The 19,434-nt window shown below is 49.6% G+C and overlaps 1 protein-coding gene across 1 annotated transcript; it reads right to left on the bottom strand.

Annotated features, from left to right (window-relative positions):
* Positions 1 to 297: 297 nt before the first annotated feature.
* On the bottom strand, positions 298 to 1,306 carry LOC123114798 (beta-1,3-galactosyltransferase pvg3-like). Its single transcript, XM_044536205.1, has one exon. It carries the CDS (start codon positions 1,304 to 1,306, stop codon positions 344 to 346), a length of 963 nt encoding a protein of 320 aa, XP_044392140.1. The 3' UTR covers positions 298 to 343.
* Between the last annotated feature and the right edge of the window lie 18,128 nt (positions 1,307 to 19,434).

The following is a 19,434-nucleotide window of genomic DNA, read 5'->3' as shown; positions in this document are numbered from 1 at the left end:
ATTAATCTCTAAACCTTGTTAAAACATGGTATTTTTAGATGCAAAAAAGTAAGTTTATAGTTGAAACCTAAAACATTTTGAGCATTTTTTTACTGTTCATTCACGTGGGATTCAACCGTTTTGCGAATCACGAGATAACTCGAGCGGGCGGCAGGGCTTGGCAGCTGATTGCCCCCGCATTCGTGTGCCCATGTGAATTTCCGTACTACTCTCTCTGTCTCATAATATAAAAACGTTTTAACATTAATGTAGTTTAAAAAATGTTCTTATATTATGAGACGCAGGGAGTAATAATAATACATCAAAATACAATACGAGATCAACCCCAAAAAAAACTCCCAGTTCATCGATCCATGCGGTAGAACTTGGACGGCTGGAGCCCCGCGGTGAAGTTGAAGTACTTGAGCGTTGTCGCCCACCTCCCGTTGTTCTTGAGCTTGTGGACGGCGATGGTGTCCGGCACGAGCTCGTGCGCGCAATGGTCCGCGCGATCAGGAAAGCCGTACATGGCCGGCTTCGTGTCCACCCGGTTCTTGCCCTTCCCGGCACCTCTGAACCACGAGGAGACCAGCCTGTCCTCCGGCCCGACTGTGTGGTTTCTGATCTGATCCGCCGCCGCGACGATCCACTCCACGAGGTCCCACGAGATGACATACCCCATGCCGGACATGTACTCATTCTCCTGCACGCGGACCACATCGCACGGCACCATGCACCCGTAGTACAGGTCCTCCCTGGGCGCCCGGTTCAGCGACTCCACCAGCTGCGGCAGCCGGAAGAAGGTGTCGTCGTCGGTCTTCATCACGAAGTCGTACGCCCGGTCGCCGAAGAGCGCCGGGACGCTGGAGAGGTAGGCGTGCGTCTTGCCGTTGTCCATGTTCTCCGGGCAGTCCAGCTCCACCACGTCGCCGTGCTGCATCGCCTCCAGCGCCACGAGCACGCGCTGCTCCTCCGAGGCCAGCCGGCAGAAGACGAACCGGACGTCGACGTGCGCCGTCAGGTTCGGCTGCTGGAGCGCGTAGACCGTGCGCATCAGGTGCCGCCGCTCGTACAGGCCCGGGAGCGTCAGCACGCCGATGAGCAGCCGGAAATCCGGGGCCACCCGCACGGCGACGTGCCGCCCCGTGAGGCTGGTGTCGCTGGCGTTGCTCGGGCAAGTGGGGCGGGCCAGATAGGACTGCAGGGCGAACTCGTTGTGGTATACGGCGACGAGCACGGCGGCGAGGAGCGCCAGGGGAAGCAGGAGGAGCGTCGCTGTGGCCAAAGATGGCACCGGGACGTGAAGCTTCCTGTGGTGCGGCGTCATGGTGGAGTGTGTTTTTGTGCGCTGCGTGCGTACTATATGCAGAGTAGGTAGCGAGAGGCGAGAGGTGTAGCGTAGGTGTATGCCTCCTGAACGCACCGTCCGTCTACTGCCTTTGCGTAGAGCGTGGAGGTATGACCTTGGGATTTGCTTCATGTTGGCTTAAAGTCGACCTTAGCTCGCGCGTGGCAATGGTAGCTTCCCTCGGATGACGGGCTATCCGTGTTCTGACTTCTTTTATTTTGGCTATATATATATTCTTACAGGATATAGATGTCACTCGACCTAACTACTGCAGCAGGAAACTAGGGTTCTTTTTTTTAATAACACGCATAAGCTGTGTGTGTCTTTTGTACTGTATTAAAAAGAAGAGAGTTAATTAAATTACAAAGTTATCACGGCATGACAGATCCTATGGATCGGGTAGGTTAGAGATTAACGGTAGGCTACCTTCTCCTTGGCTCGAGGAGCCCGAGCCGGTGGCCATGGTGGAGGGGCGACGGCGTGGGAGTGTGTGTGCGTGGGCAGCGGCGGCGGAGGTGCTTCCCGTCGGCCTACGCTCACCCTAGATCGGTAGGGATATCGGTGGGGAGCTGCGGCGCACGGTGAACCTCGTACCATGTGCGTGCCCCCCCCCCCACACACACACACCTCTTTATGTAGCGCTGCGACAGGGGCCCACCAACCAGAGTTCGGTTGGGCGCCCCCGATCAGGGCTCGAGTCAAGGGCCCATCGAACCGTTGGGCTCGATCGGGAGGAGATCAACCTAACATTCTCCTCCTTGATCTCAACTTTCCTTTTAACTTTATACTTTACTAGTTTCATCACCGATTAATACATAGAGCATGTTTCATCGTCACAGCTACAATATATACTTCTCTATTTTGAAATAAATTATGTTTCTTTTGGGACTCTCATGATCCAGGAATCATAGGCTTTCCCTTAAACCCACGTCGGCTAAGTGTTCCTTGAACACATTGGGTGGTAAGCCTTTTGTAAGCGGGTCCGCAAGCATATCCTCTGTCCTTATATGCTCGAGATTTATAGTGTAATTTTGGATTTTATCTTTCACAACATAATACTTTATCTCTATTGTTTTGGCAGCATTACTTGAGTTGTTGTTGTGTGCATAGAATATTGCGGACTGGTTATCACAGTACATCTTTAGTGGTTTGCCAATACAATCTACCACTTTTAAGTCAGGTATAAATTTCTTTAACCATATCGCGTGCCCCGTGGCCTCATAACATGCTATAAATTTCGCATACATCGTGGATGATGCAACTATTGACTTTTTGAAGCTTCTCCACGAAATAGCCCCTCCAGCGAGAGTGAACACATATCCTGACGCGGATTTTCTATCATCTCTGTCTCCCGCAAAATCTGCGTCTGAATACCCTCTTATCTCTAGGGAATCAGATCTCCTGTATGTTAGCATGTGGTCTTTCGTGCCTTGCGCATAACGCAATGCTTTCTTTACCATCTTCCAGTGCTCTGTGCCTGAATTCTCTTGATATCTACCGAGTACCACGGTGATAAAAGCTAAGTCAGGGCGAGTGCACACTTGTGCATACTGACTTCCAACAGCCAAAGCATATGGTACTGCTTTCATTTGATCAATCTCGTACTGGTTCTTGGGACATTGCAATTTCCCAAAATTGGCGCCCTTGACTATGGGAGCAGGTGTGCCTTTACTCGCATGCATATTATACTTTTTAAGAACCTTTTCTAAATATACCTTCTACGATAGTCCTAAAACTCCTTTTTTTCCTATCTCGGTGAATTTCTATGCCCAAGACATATGATGCTTCACCAAGATCTGTTATATCAAAATTTAAGGATAATAACTTCTTTGTTTCTTGTAGTAGACTAACATCACTGCTAGCAAGCAAGATATCATCCACATACGAGATTAGGAAAATATATTTCTCATTTTTTAACTTTGCATAAACGCAGTTATCCTCAACATTCTCTTTAAATCCAAAACTTCTAATTGTTTCATTAAACTTTAGATACCACTACCTATAGGCTTGCCTTAATCCTTGCCTTCCATGATAAAACCTTTGGGTTGTTCCATGTAAACTTTTTCTTTTAAATCCCCATTCAGAAATGTCGACTTTACATCCATTTGATGTAACTCTAAATCAAAATGTGCAACTAATGCCATTATGATTATGAAGGAATCCTTACATGAGACTGGGGAAAATGGCTCATTGTAATCTATCCTTCTCTTTGTGTAAACTTTTTTGTCACAAGTTGTGCTTTATACTTTTCTATATTTCCTTTAGAGTCATACTTAGTTTTGTAGACCCATTTATAGCCTACTATTTTGGCTCCTTTAGGAATATTCTCTAAGTCCCAAACATCTTTGGATCTCATCAATTTCATCTCGTCTTCCATTGCCTCCAACCACTTTGATGAGTGAGGGCTTCTCATGGCTTCTTCATATGAAGTGGGATCACCTTCTGTCATGGTTCTAAGTCTGACAGTAGAATAGGGGGTAGGTATGGAGAGGCAAGATCCTAGCTATGGAGCAATTGTGCACACAAGTGTTTTACGAGTTCAGGCCCTTCTCAGAGGAATTAACGGCCCTACGTCTCGGAGCCCGGAGGCGGTCGACTGGATTATATGTGTGAGAGTTACAGGGGTGCGGACCCTTCTACCAGTGGAGGGGGGTGGCTTATATAGAGGACGCCAGGACCCCAGCCAGCCCACGTAGCAGAGGGTTAAGGTACATTAAGGTCTGGCGTTACTGGTAACGCCTTACATAAAGTGTCATCATGACCATAAAGACTACTTAATTACAGACCTTTTGGATTCAGAGTAAATCTTGAACTCCTGGTGGTCGAGTGAGTCTTTATGGTCGAGTGTCTTCAGGTTCGTCGAGTGTCTTCTAGTCCATCGAGTGGAGTTCCTCTTGGTCGACTGGAAGACGGCTTCTTCTAAAAGATGTCCTTGGGGAGGGTACCTTGGACAGGTTCATGACCCTACCCTAGGTACATGACTTCATCAGTAGCCCCCGAATGGATCGAGGTTTGAGTGAGGAAGGAGTTGGCAATCTTTCCGACCTACTTTCTGGTGTTGTAAAGGTGTTTTGCTCTGGATCAATGACTTTCAAGTGAGGGTGTCAACTTTCGTTTAGTCGCCTTGATCCATTCTTTATATCTGTCGAGTGAACTTTATGAACTTGGGGATTTCCGAGCGATGGATCGCAGGAGATCTTCCGTCTGACAAGTTGCCATGTGGGTAGCGGATTTAGTGAGATCCGAATTTTGGGAAGCGCGCAAAGCGGAGAAGACCGCGGTACTCGGATGGGATAATGCAGGGATGCCTCGACTCTCGCGCTGCCTTTTTCGCCACGTATCGCCTGCGCGACTGTTTCGGGATTTGACAGGATCGCCTGGGCCTACCTGTCGGCCACTCGGAAGTGACCCCATATAAGGAACCTGGCGGAGGTTTTTTGAACAGTGCCTCCTCATTCCCCCCCCCCCTCGTCTCCAGATTCATCTGCTGCGCCCACCAACTACCCAGTGCCACTGCTCCATTCCAGCTTCGTCGGCGACAATGGTGAAGGAGAAGATGGCGGCTTTGGAGCGGGCGAAGAAGGCAACGACGAAGGTGAAGGGGAGAGCGACCAGTCGAGGGGGATCCTCGTCGCGGTCCCGTTTGCCGCAAGGTTGGATCCAGGGTGATTGGATCCGCTCAACCATCACCCAAAAGGATCTCGACGACCTGGCCAACGAAGGCCTGATTGCGCACGGGATGGCGAGGCTCCCGGGGACGGAGTGGCAGCCACAGCCTCAGGAGGGTGAGTGTGTCCTCTTGGCGACTCATGTAGATCGTGGGTTCTCTCTGCCGTTGCATCCTTTCTTTCGAGGGTTTCTGAATTTCTTCGGGGCTCAGCTCCACCACTTTACACCCAATTCCATCGCCTATCTCGCCGCCTTTGTATCTTTGTGTGAAAACTTCTTGGGTTGTCGGCCGCACTGGGGCCTCTTCAAACACATATTCACTTGCCGTTCTCAGACGGTGAAAAAGGCCAGCCCCAATGACGAGAGAACTCAGGTAATCCAGATGTGTGGGGGTCTCGGGGTCCAGATGAGGAGTAAGAGCGCTTTCCCATCTATGACCCTTCCCGAGTTAGTCAGAGGCTGGCAGTCGACCTGGTTCTACTGCCAAGACCAGCCGATGCCAGGGCAGTCGACTGGGCTCCCTCCCTTCTCTATGAGTCGAGTGAACAAACCATCCTCTCTAAAAGTAGTTCCGGAGGAGAAGGCTCAGGTTAAAATGTTGATGGAGCGTGTAGTCCAGCTCATTCACGACGGGGTGACTGGCATGGATCTTCTGGAGGTTTTCCTTCGGCGGCGCATCCAACCGCTCCAGTACCGGGACCACCCGATGTGGTTGTACTCTGGTACTGAAGACACCACTCGGGTCCACCCAGAGGAGGTCGATGATGCCACACTGGAGAGGTGGATGACTGCCGTTACAGGGAACAAGGACAACCCTCATGGAGCCAGGAGGATCCCGCCACTCGACCAATCTTATGAGGCAGACAAGGTATAATCACTTTTCTCCGATTGTACTCTCGTTCCGTCCGTTCTGTTTCGTCGCAGGCCAGTCGATTGACTTTTGTCTTGCTTGATGTCTTTCAGGAGACCACTGAGTTGTACTTGATGCCCAGCGGGGCGCAGGCGCAGGCCGAGGAGGAGGAAGGAAGTGGAGGTGAAAGTCAAGAGGAGTGGGAATCGGATGGTGATGAGGGTGATGAAGATGCAGGCTCCGACGAGGAGGAAGAGGAGGAGGAAGAGGAGGAGGAAGTTGTGCCTCTTCGTTCCGAGAGAAGGTCCAAGCTCGCCCACGACCCTGTGGTCGAACGCGGCAAGGGAGTCGCGCCTGCTGGGCAGTCGACGAAACACCCTCGGACGACTTCACCGGCGCCGACTGAGAAGGCGTCGAAGCAACCCCGAGCGGCCCCGGCAAAACCGGCGAAGGCCCTGCCGAAGATGAGGATGGAGATTCCGACTGTTTCTGGGTAACAACATAACTCATGTTTTTCGTTTTAACATGGATATATTCTTGGTCGACTCAATCGCTGACCGACTGATTTTTGAAATCGCAGTGTTGCTACTTCTGAAACTTCAGCCATGCATGAGGATCAAGAAATGGAAGATGCTGTGACTTCTCATCCTGGTATGATCTGCGCAGTTTCGCTTTCGGTCGATTGAATCTTTATTTTTGACTTTGAACTTCTTCTGCAGCTCCACCTAGCGTTGTCATCGATCTTCCTGACGATGACGATGAAGCGCCCCTGAGGCCGAGAAGGAGCAGGAAGGTGACTGCTGGCAAGGCTGCTCAGGTCGTGTCAGCACCTGAACCACTGGTCCTAGAGGGGAGCAACGTTGCTCGGGCTACCGTGTCCTTTGCGGAGCCGTTGACGGTTGCCCGCCCTTCGTCGTCGAGTGCTGGCCCACCTTCTCTCTTCTCCACCTATCACGTCCCGGAGGACCAAGCAAGCACTGCCAAGGAAGCCATATGCCAAGCCGGGATTATGATGGAGCAGGTGAAGGCGATCCGAACCGCCAGCCAGGTAGCTTATGACGTGAGTTCAGCTCTCTAGAGTAATGTCCAGGTTAGTTAAACATCGACTGGAAATCTTGATGTTTGTCATGCACCCACTGGGTGTGTTAATTGGAACGTCAGGATTAGTGGCGGCACACTGAGTGCACCCACTGGGTGTAGTCCCCGGGACTACGGTGGACTGCTGGCAGTCGACCGTAGTCTTTGTGTCTTGAAATTTCTCACTTTTACTTGTTTCACTCGAACTAGTCGAGTGGGATCATGGAACCGGTGGGGGCACGCTGAGTGCACCCACTGGGTGTAGTCCCCGAGACCGTGGTAGACTGCTGATGGTCGGCTATGGTCTGAATAATTCTTCGCTTTTTTTGTCTAACTGCTGGCAGTTAGCTGCTTCTGGTCGACTGATCGGCTCTGAGTCTAGCTGATAGACCTAGTGGGGGCACGCTGAGTGCACCCACTGGGTGTAGTCCCCGAGGCTACAGTTGAATGTTTGAATTCAGCTGTAGTCTTAGAAACACTACGATTTTTCTCTTAGTCACTCGGAAGTGATCTATCTTTGATGTATGCCGACTGAATTTTCGCAGAAATCTTGTGACCTTGTTTCTCGCTATTCCGAGCTGGAGAACAAGCATATCCAGCTTGAACTTGACCTGAAGCTTGTCCAAGAGAACTTCACGAAGTTGAAGGAGGAGGCAAAAGGTATGTTTGGTGAGAATCTTGATGACTGTCTTTGCTTCTTGCCTGTCCCTGAGTCTGATCTTACTGTGATTTTTGCAGAAAAACTGAAGGATGCTCTGAAGAAGAAAGACCTTGACCTCGTCGAGGCGCAGAAAGCGGCTTCGGACAAGACAAAACTTGCGGAAGAGAAGTTGGCTTCTGTCAGCAAACTTGAAGAGGAAAACACTAATCTGAAAGCTGCTCTCGACGTGGCCAATCAGGAAGTCACTCGACTGAAGAATGCCAATATGGTCTTGAGCGACAAAACTGGCGAACTGGCGGGAAAGAAGAATGACTTGGAGGTTTATCTGGGAGGACTCACCAAGAAGCTATTCCTCATGCTTGAAGGTAACCTCTTATATCCGACTGGTAATTACTGACTTGCTGTAGGACCATTAGCTTATCCTTGAATCGTGTCCACAGAATTCTGCCAAAACTTTGAAGAGGAGACTGGTCGAGTGGAGACTGGCTTGGATCGCATCAACTCTTCGGTGAAAGATGAAACCGCTATGAATGTGCTCCGCCTCGAGTCTCGCGTTGCTGCAGTGGTCGACTACCTTGCAAGACTGAAAGCTGCAACGTCGCGCATTGTCACATCACTCTGGCCAGAAGAAATGCTTCAGAACAACCTTGAGTCGCTGATGACTCGACTGAACGAAGTTCCAAGTCGAGTGCAAGAATGGAAGAAGTCTTCTGCCAGGTGCGGCGCTGACGTCGCTCTGTCCTTAGTCTGCGTCCACTACAAGGAAGCGAGAGAAGACAAGCTGGTGTCTCTCAAGGTGGCCAACACTAGGAAGCATGACTTCCATTCTTTCATGGAGACCTTCATCGCTGCTGCCACTCGGATCGCAGATGGGATCGACCTGGATGAGTTTGTTGCGCCTTCCAGTCCTCTGCGGGAGGGGTAAAAAACTTCTATGCTCGACGATTTGAATTTGCCTCGGAATGCCGAGTGATTTTTGTAACCGATAAACTTTAACAGGCTTGATGCCTGAGCACTTCTGGATCTGTAGGACGTTATCCGAACTTGATTTGTCGTTGAAATACTTTTGCTTCTTTCAAACAACCATCTTCCTTGGGTTGGAATATATACTAGTATCTGTAATGTTCTTTTGCAGGTGGGAACGAAGCATAAATTGCAATCGACTTGTGCTCGTCATGTTTTAGGCGAGTGCTGGGTTGCAGCCAAGTCCTTGAGTGAGAAACTTGTTCTCCACTCGACCGGATTCTTGAAACTTAGGCGAGCACTAGGCTGCAGCTAAGCCCCCGAGTGGGAGGTTTGCTCTCCACTCGGTAGGATTTTTAGAAACTTAGGCGAGCGCTGAGCTGCAGCTAAGCCCCCGAGTGGGAGGTTTGCTCTCCACTCGGTAGGATTTTTAGAAACTTAGGCGAGCGCTGAGCTGCAGCTAAGCCCCCGAGTGGCAGGTTTGCTCTCCACTCGGTAGGATTTTTAGAAACTTAGGCGAGCGCTGAGCTGCAGCTAAGCCCCAGAGTAGGAGGTTTGCTCTCCACTCAGTAGGATTTTTAGAAACTTAGGCGAGCGCTGAGCTGCAGCTAAGCCTCCGAGTGGGAGGTTTGCTCTCCACTCGGTAGGATTTTCGTGGCGAGGCTTTGTAGGAGAAGGTAGCAGTCGACCAGCGCTTCGTCCTTCTTGCGGAACGCATGTTGTATTTGTGGCATAGCTCGAAAGGAGGAAGCAGGGGTCGACCTGCGCCTCATCTTCCTTGCGAAGCGTACGTTTGTCTTTTATACTTAGGCGAACACTAGGTTGCAGCTAAGCCTCCGAGTGGAAGACTGGCTTACCACTCGGTAGGATTTTCAAAAACTTAGGCGAGCACTGGGCTGCAGCTAAGCCTCCGAGTGGAAGGCTGGCTTACCACTCGGTAGGATTTCCGAAAACTTAGGCGAGCACTGGGCTGCAGCTAAGCCCCCGAGTGGAAGGCTGGCTTACCACTCGGTAGGATTTTGTTTACTTAGGCGAGCGCTAGGCTGCAGCTAAGCCTCCGAGTGGAAGGCTGGCTTACCACTCGATAGGATTTTCGAAAACTTAGGCAAGCACTGGGCTGCAGCTAAGCCCCCGAGTGGAAGGCTGGCTTACCACTCGATAGGATTTTGTTTACTTAGGTGAAACGGATTCGCAGCTAAGCCTCCGAGTGGAAGGCTGGCTTACCACTCGGTAGGATTTTTTACAAACTTAGGTGAAACAGGTTCGCAGCTAAGCCACCCACTGGTGGACAGATTTATGAGAACAAAAGCAATAACAATCACTGGGAAAATTATGAAACTCTTGTCTTTGATGAATATACTACAGAAGTACTTTTATTACAACTCATCCGAGTGAAAAACTTAAGTATAAAAGGGGTGGAGCAGGTCCGCATTCCATGCTCGGGGCTCGTCAATCTGGTGCTCGACATTGTAAAGGTGGTATGCTCCATTGTGGAGAACCTTGGTGACGATGAAGGGACCTTCCCAAGTAGGAGCAAGCTTCTGTGGTTTCTGCTGATCCACTCGGAGAACTAAATCTCCCTCCTGGAAAGCTCGACTCTTCACGTTTCTGGCATGGAAGCGACGCAAGTCCTGCTGGTAAATGGTCGATCGGATCAAGGCCATCTCTCTTTCTTCTTCTAGAAGGTCGACCGCGTCCTGTCGGGCTTGCTCTGCTTCAGCTTCGGTGTAGAGTTCGACTTGGGGTGCATTGTGAAGCAGATCACTCGGCAAGACTGCTTCAGCTCCGTAGACCAAGAAGAACGGAGTCCTCCTAGTCGACCGGTTTGACGTGGTCCTTAATCCCCAAAGCACCAACGGAAGTTCGTCGACCCACGCACCAGCTGCGTGCTTGAGGTCGCGCATCAGTCGGGGTTTCAGCCCTTTGAGAATTAAGCCATTTGCTCGTTCTGCTTGTCCATTCGACTGGAGGTGAGCGACTGAAGCATAGTCGACTCGTGTACCCTGAGATGTGCAGAAGGCTCTGAATTCTTCGGAGTCGAAGTTTGACCCATTGTCTGTGATTATGCTGTGTGGAACTCCATATCTGAATATCAACTCCCTGATGAAGCTGACGGTGGTGCCGGCATCCAGATTCTTGATGGGTTTAGCCTCAATCCACTTGGTGAACTTGTCGACTGCTACCAATACATGGGTGTAGCCGCTTCTGCCTGTTCTCAGTGGTCCAACCGTATCCAACCCCCCACGCAGCGAAAGGCCAGACGAGTGGAATGGTCTTCAAGGCTGAGGCGGGTTTGTGCGACATATTGGAGTAAAATTGACATCCTTCACACTTGTCGACTATCTCTTTCGCCATCTCATTTGCTCTGGGCCAGTAAAAACCCGCTCGGTATGCTTTAGCCACGATGGTCCGAGAGGACGCATGATGGCCACAGGTCCCTGAGTGGATGTCGTTGAGAATCATTCGACCTTCTTCCGGTGTTATGCATTTCTGGCTGACTCCAGTCGCACTTTCTCTGTACAACTGTCCTCTCATGACGATAAAAGCTTTGGATCGGCGGACGATCTCTTGAGCCTCTTCTTCATTCTTGGGGAGCTCTTTCCTCAGAATATAGGCGATATAGGGCACTGTCCAGTCGGGAGTGATGACCAGAACTTCCATGATTAAGTCGACCACAACTGGAACCTCGACTTCAGTCGGATCTGTGGCGCTTTTTGGCTGCGGGGCTTCCTTAGTGAAAGGATCTTCTTGAACCGACGGCGAGTGAACATGCTCCAAAAACATGCCACTCGGAATGGCTTCTCTCTTGGAACCTATCTTCGCCAAGTCATCGGCTGCTTGATTTTTCAGTCGGGGAACGTGATGGAGCTCTAATCCCTCAAATTTCTTCTCCAGCTTTCTGACTGCATTGCAGTAGCCAGTCATGGCTGGGCTTCTGACATCCCACTCCTTCATCACTTGGTTGACCACTAAGTCCGAGTCATCGTAGACCATGAGGCGACGAACGCCGAGTGAAATGGCCATACGCAACCCGTACAAGAGTGCTTCATATTCTGCTTCATTGTTGGAGGAATCAAAGTGAATCTGGAGTACATATCTGAGCTTATCTCCTAGGGGGGAAACCAAGACCACTCCGGCACCGGAACCATTCAGCATTTTGGAGCCATCGAAGAACATAGTCCAGTGCTCCGAGTGAACTTGAGTCGGTAATTGCTGTTCAGTCCACTCGGTGAGGAAATCTGCTATTGCTTGGGACTTGATAGCTTTCTTTGCCTCAAATCTGATATCTAGGGGAAGAAGTTCAATCGCCCATTTTGCCACTCGACCTGTTGCATCTCCGTTGTGCAGAATCTCTGATAGGGGGGCGTCGGTGACGACTGTGATGATATGGTCAGAGAAGTAGTGAGCAACTTTCTTCGTGGTCATATAAACCCCATATACAAGCTTCTGATAATGAGGGTATCGTTGCTTGGATGGGGTCAGGACTTCGGAAATGTAATATACTGGGCGCTGAACTTTGAAGGCTTTCCCTTCTTCTTCCCGCTCGACCGTAAGTACAGTACTGACGACTTGTCCTGTGGCTACAATGTAAAGCAGCAAAGGCTCTTTGCTGATTGGGGCAGCAAGCACCGGCTGGGTGGAAAGTAGGGTTTTTAACTCTGTGAACACTGCATCAGCTTCAGGAGTCCACTCGAACTTGTCTGACTTCTTCATCAGTCGGTAAAGAGGCAATGCCTTCTCACCGAGGCGAGAGATGAATCAACTTAAAGCGGCCAAGCAACCAGTAAGCTTCTGAACATCGTGCACACGCACAGGTCGTTTCATTCGGAGTATTGTGCCTACTTTCTCTGGGTTTGCATCGATTCCTTGTTCGAAAACGAGAAAACCGAGTAACTTTCCACCAGGAACTCCGAATGTGCACTTGGATGGGTTAAGCTTGATATCGTACCTCCTGAGGTTGGCAAATGTTTCAGCGAGGTCAGTCAATAGGTCGGAACCTTTCAGTGACTTAAGCACAATGTCGTCCATGTACGCTTCCACATTCCGACTGATTTGAGTGAGTAAACACTTCTGAATCATCCTCATGAACGTGGCTCCAGCATTCTTGAGGCCGAATGGCATGGTGACATAACAGAAGCACCCGAATGGGGGTGATGAAAGCTGTTTTGATCTCATCGGGTCCAAACAGACGGATCTGATGGTACCCGGAATAAGCGTCCAAGAAAGACAGTCGCTCACATCCTGCAGTCGAGTCGACTATTTGGTCGATGCGGGGAAGAGGAAAATGATCTTTCGGGCAGGCCCGATTGATATGCTTAAAATCGATGCACATGCGAAGCGAGTTGTCCTTTTTGGGGACCATGACGACATTGGCGAGCCACTCGGAGTGGTAAATCTCTCGGATAAACTCTGCTGCTCGGAGCCGAGCCACTTCCTCGCCAATAGCCTTCCTTTTCTGGACAGCGGACCGTCGCAGATGTTCCTTCACAGGTTTTGCTTTTGAATCGACTCGTAGATGATTCTCAGCCAGTCCCCTGGGTACACCCGGCATGTCAGAAGGTGTCCATGCAAAGATGTTCCAGTTCTCACGAAGGAACTGGATGAGCGCTTCTTCCTATTTGGGGTCGAGTGTTGTGGAGATATGAGTCGGAGCAGCGTTTGGGTCGGTCGGGTGGATGTGAACGGGTTTTGTCTCACCGGACGACTGGAACACTGATTCCGTAGTAGGCTTTTTGGCTCGCAACAAATCACTCGGGTCTGCATTCCTTTGGTGTTCCTGCCACTCTTCTGCCACCATCTAAGCATCGACGATCTTTGAGCCTTTCTGGAAGCACTCTTCTGCCTTCTTGCTGTTGCCAGTGACAGTGATCACGCCTTTAGGGCCAGGCATCTTTAGTTTTAGGTACACGTAACATGGTCGAGCCATGAAATGTGCATAAGCTGGCCTGCCCAAAATTGCATGATAGGCACTCTGGAAATCCACAACCTCAAATGTCAGCTTCTCTTTGCGGAAATTCTTTAAATCACCAAAAACTACATCAAGAGCAATCTGGCTGAGTGATGCGGCCTTCTTGCCAGGGATGACTCCATAGAAACTCATGTTGCTTGTGCTCAGTCTGGACATCGGAATGCCCATACCTTTCAGCGTCTCAGCGTACAGTATATTCAAACTGCTGCCGCCATCCATCAACACTTTGGTCAGTCGAGTGCCCTCACCGACTGGGTCGACCACCAACGCTTGCCTCCCAGGGGTGGTGTCAGGACCACGATCCAATGCCACACCGATCTAGCATGTAACACCTCATATCACTTTGCGGCCTCACGCACGGTATCCCCACGGGTGTCGCCTTACCAGGCCCAGGACCGTTTGCGCCTTTTGGCTCACGTATATGATAGTGTCGCTAGCATCCATATGACAAGGAACCCGGGCTGACATGGCTAGTCGTAAACCCAAAGTGGCACTAACTTACAGGGACATGCATACATGACCCAGCAACGAACGTGTCGGTCATCAGCGAGTGAATCCGGGCTGTAGCAGCTGGGCTAGCAGGACTCCAGGGAATCTGGGCTGTAGCAGGCTAACAGGACTCCGGTAGACACCGCGTGACATTTCCCCAAAGGGACAGACACAGGAACGAAGAAGGACACATGCCGGCCAGCCAAAGTGTTCCGGAGCAGTAGCAAGCTACCATGGCTCAGTGGAAGCACTAGGAGACATTTCCCGGTAAGAGAGGATACCAAGGATAAACAACTAGGTTGTTAGATCCCACACATACCATGCATTTCAATAGCATACACACAATATGCTCGATATGTGCAAATACAACATGGCATCACAACATGACTCTACGACTCAAGTATTTTATTCAATAGGCTCCGAGGAGCGAGATATTACAAACATGGGTCTCATGACCCAACATTCAGAGCATACAAGTCAAAGCACACGCGGAAGCTTAACATGTCTGAGTACAGACAACTATAAATGAAAAAGGCTGAGAAGCCCGGCTATCTACCAGATCCTGCCGAGGGCACAAGATCGTAGCTGAGGTAAAAAGCTAAACATCGAAGTCCACATGGAACTACTAGCGAGACTGAAGTCTCTCTGCAAAAACATAAATTAAGCAACGTGAGTACAAATGTACCCAGCAAGACTTACATCAGATCTAACTACATATGCATCATTATCAACAAAGGGGTGGTGGAGTTTAACTGCAGCAAGCCAGCTTTGACTCGGTGGCTATCCTGAACTACGACTGCAAGTAACTCTTTTGAGGTGGCGCACACGAGTCCACATATTCACCATATCAATACACCACTATGGATCCACTCCCGTCTCCCTACGAGAACGCCATCCAGAGCACTCACGCTTATCTTGCGTATTTTAGAGTATCCACTTTCACTTGTCTATGAACTGTATAGGCAACCCAGAAGTCCTTTACCGCGGACACGGCTATTCGAATAGATCATATTAACCTTGCAGGGGTGTACTTCTTCACACACGCTCTCGCCACTTACCGCCATGTACACCTCATGTATCTCGGCAACCTTCAAGCGGAAGCCTGGCGAGGGAGTCGGCCACGACCTGACTAACCACACAAGTCTCTCGTCCAGGTTTATCGCCTATTCGGGTTCCATCCGCAAGGAGATCCGGCCGGGATGTCGCTCACGGCCCCAAACGATGTGTGCAGGGTTCCCAAGCCCACCATCCGGGTGCCACTTGGTACACCGGGCCACTGTGCATGGTCTGTCCCAAGCCCACCTGTACCGGGTGCCACTTGGTAGACTACTAACACTACCTACAAACACCAGAAACTAGTTGCAACTCCTGGACAGAGATCGAGTTGATTAATAAGTCGAGAGAGCTTGGAGTGCCCGGAGCCCAATGTGTGGTAGTAACTGTTCATGGATCACAAACACAGAACTCAGTTCCTGAGGACGGTTTCAATGAGACAACCCACCATGTACTCCTACATGGCCTCTCATCGCTACCTTTACCAAATCGTGTTCACACACTTAGCTCTCAACAGTAGGACATGTTCACCACATTCCAATTCATCCCCGATGAATCAGACCTGACACAACTCTAAGCAATAGCAGGCATGACAAACAAGCATGAATGAGTAGGCACATCAGGGCTCAAACAACTCCTACTCATGCTAGTGGGTTTCATCTATTTACTGTGGCAATGACAGGTCATGCAGAGGAAAAGGGTTCAACTACCGCAGCATGTAACAGTTGAATTGTTGTTGTCCTAATGTAGTAAAAGAGAGCAGGAGCGAGAGAGTGGGATTGTATCGGAATGAACAAGGGGGTTTTGCTTGCCTGGCACTTCTGAAGATAGCATTGAGTCTTCATCGGTGTCAACGATCACAACGTCGGAACATCGTCTACCAAGAGAGGACAAGCACCGACAAACAAAGAAGAAACACAATCAATGCAATGCACAATATGATGCATGATCATGACATGGCAATATGCTGTGGTTTGGGCTAATGCAACTAGCAGCAAGTTAAATGGAGTTGGTTTGAACCCTAGGTCCAAAATCAAACTCCAAACGTTATTATTCGAATGCCTTTATTTGTTTTTCCCAATTCAGCAACTATAAGTTATTCTAACATGCATGAAACCAGTACAGATGGATAGATTGGATTTTTCTGATCATTTTTCATATATAACTTATCTCATTCTGAGTTACGGTTGATTTTATATGAATTTTTGAAGTTTAAATCATTTTCTGGATTTCCCTGGTTATTTAGAAATAAAACAAATCCAGAAAATGACTTATTGCGTCAGCATGATGTCACTATGATGTCAGCGGTCAACAGGAGCCGGTCGAGGTCAAACTGACATGTCAGGCCCATTGGTCAGTGACTCAGGGCTGGCTTGAGTGAATGACAGGTGGGACCGGTCAACATTGACTGGGCCAGAGTCAAAGCTGACACGTGGGGTCCACGGCATTAGCACTAATCTAATAGAAAAATTATACTAACCTAATTAAGCTCAGGGGCCCACATGGCAGTGGCTCATGGGGGTGCTTATAGTGGTCATTAGCACTAACAAACCGGCGCCACGTCAGCAGGTGACGCAGGCGACAACAACAGCGGCGGAAACTCGCCGGAGTTGGTCGGGGCGGCGCTACTGGCCGCGGCTGGGCGCGCTGAGGGCATCTACGCGGAGTTGGAACTTGCGCGCATCCAACGGTGCAAGAAGCACCTGCTGGCACGGCCGGAAACGACGACGGCGTCGAGGTCAGCGGTGACCGAAGCTCGGGCGTCGACGGATTCGTCGCTATGGTGAGTAAGGCGTGCGTTGCTTGGCATCTACGGCGGCTGCACGTGCTAACAAGGCTATTGGGCGTGCTTGTTGGGGAACGTAGCAGAAATTCAAAATTTTCCTACGTGTCACCAAGATCTATCTATGGAGAAACCAGCAACGAGGGGAAGGAGAGTGCATCTACATACCCTTGTAGATCGCTAAGCGGAAGCGTTCAAGTGAACGGGGTTGATGAAGTCGTACTCGTCGTGATTCAAATCACCGATGATCAAGTGCCGAACGCACGACACCTCCGCGTTCAACACACGTACAGCCCGGTGACGTCTCCCACGCCTTGATCCAGCAAGGAGAGATGGAGAGGTTGAGGAAGACTCCATCCAACAGCAGCACAACAGCGTGGTGGTGGTGGAGGAGCGTGGCAATCCAGCAGGGCTTCGCCAAGCACCATGGGAGAGGAGGAGTAGGGAGAGAGGTAGGGTTGCGCCAGAACTTCGTGTATAGCTCCCATGCGCCTCCCCACTATATATAGGGGTGGAGGGGCTGGTTTCTTGCCCTCCAAGTCCATTGGGGCGTTGGCCAAGGTGGGAGGAAAGAAATCTCATTATTTCCTTCCCCACCGATTGTTATCCCCCCTTTTTAGGGATCTTGATCTTATCCCTTCGGGATATGATCTTATTCCTTCTAAGGGGGGATCTTGGTGCGCCTTGACCAGGGGTGTGGGGCCTTGCCCCCACTACCCACGTCCATGTGGGTCCCCCCATGCAGTTGGGCCCCACTCCGGAACCTTCTAGAACCTTCCCGGTACAATACCGAAAAATCCCGAACATTTTCCGGTGGCCAAAATAGGACTTCCCATATATAAATCTTTACCTCCGGACCATTCCGGAACTCCTCGTGACGTCCGGGATCTCATCCGGGACTCCGAACAACATTCGGTAACCACATACAAACTTCCTTTATAACCCTAGCGTCATCGAACCTTAAGTGTGTAGACCCTACGGGTTCGGGAGACATGTAGACATGACCGAGACGTTCTCCGTTCAATAACCAACAGCGGGATCTGGATACCCATGATGGCTCCCACATGTTCCACGATGATCTCATCGGATGAACCACGATGTCAAGGACTTAATCAATCCCGTATTCAATTCCCTTTGTCTATCGGTATGTTACTTGCCCGAGATTCGATCGTCGGTATCCAATACCTTGTTCAATCTCGTTACCGGCAAGTCACTTTACTCGTTCCATAACACATCATCCCGTGATCAACTCCTTGGTCACATTGCGCATATGATGATGTCCTACCGAGTGGGCCCAGAGATACCTCTCCGTTTACACGGAGTGACAAATCCCAGTCTCGATCCGCATAAAACAATAGATACTTTCGAAGATACCTGTAGTGCACCTTTATAGTCACCCAGTTACGTTGTGATGTTTGATACACCCAAAGCACTCCTACGGTATCCAGGAGTTACACGCTCTCATGGTCGAAGGAAGAGATACTTGACATTGGCAAAGCTCTAGCAAATGAACTACACGATCTTTTGTGCTAGTCTTAGGATTGGGTCTTGTCCATCACATCATTCTCCTAATGATGTGATCCCGTTATCAACGACATCCAATGTCCATAGCCAGGAAACCATGACTATCTGTTGATCACAACGAGCTAGTCAACTAGAGGCTCACTAGGGACATATTGTGGTCTATGTATTCACACGTGTATTACGATTTCCGGATAATATAGTTATAGCATGAATAAAAGACAATTATCATGAACAAGGAAATATAATAATAATACTTTTATTATTGCCTCTAGGGCATATTTCCAACAGTATCCCACTTGCACTAGAGTCAATAATCTAGTTCACATCGCCATGTGATTAACACTCACAGGTCACATCACCATGTGACTAATACCCAAGAGTTTACTAGAGTCAGTAGTCTAGTTCACATCACTATGTGATTAACACTCAATGAGTTTTATGTTTGATCATGTTGCTTGTGAGAGAGGTTTTAGTCAACGGGTCTGAACCTTTCAGATCCGTGTGTGCTTTACAAATCTCTATGTCATCTCCTAGATGCAGCTACCACGCTCTATTTGGAGCTATTCCAAACAACTGTTCTACTTGGAGCTATTCTAAATTATTGCTCCATTATATGTATCCGGTCTCTCTACTCAGAGCTATCCGGATAGGTGTCAAGCTTGCATCGTCGTAACCTTTACGACGAACTCTTTTACCACCTCCATAATCGAGAAAATTCCTTAGTCCACTAGTTACTAAGGATAACTTTGACCGCTGTCCTGTGAGCCATTCTTGGATCACTCTTGTACCCCTTGACTGACTCATGGCAAGGCACACTTCAGGTGCGGTACACAGCATAGCATACTGAAGAGCCTACGTCTTAAGCATAGGGGACGACCTTCGTCCTTTCTCTCTATTCTGCCGTGGTCGAGCTTTAAGTCTTAACTTCGTACCTTACAACTCAGGCAAGAACTCCTTCTTTGACTGGTCCATCTTGAACACCTTCAAGATCATGTCAAGGTATGTGCTCATTTGAAAGTATTATTAAGCATTTTGATCTATCCTTATAGATCTTGATGCTCAATGTTCA

This window comes from Triticum aestivum, chromosome 5B, assembly GCF_018294505.1.
Source record: "Triticum aestivum cultivar Chinese Spring chromosome 5B, IWGSC CS RefSeq v2.1, whole genome shotgun sequence".
Classification (NCBI taxonomy): domain Eukaryota; kingdom Viridiplantae; phylum Streptophyta; class Magnoliopsida; order Poales; family Poaceae; genus Triticum; species Triticum aestivum.
Note: the sequence above shows the minus strand (reverse complement) of the source record. Positions and strands in the feature narration are given on the sequence as shown.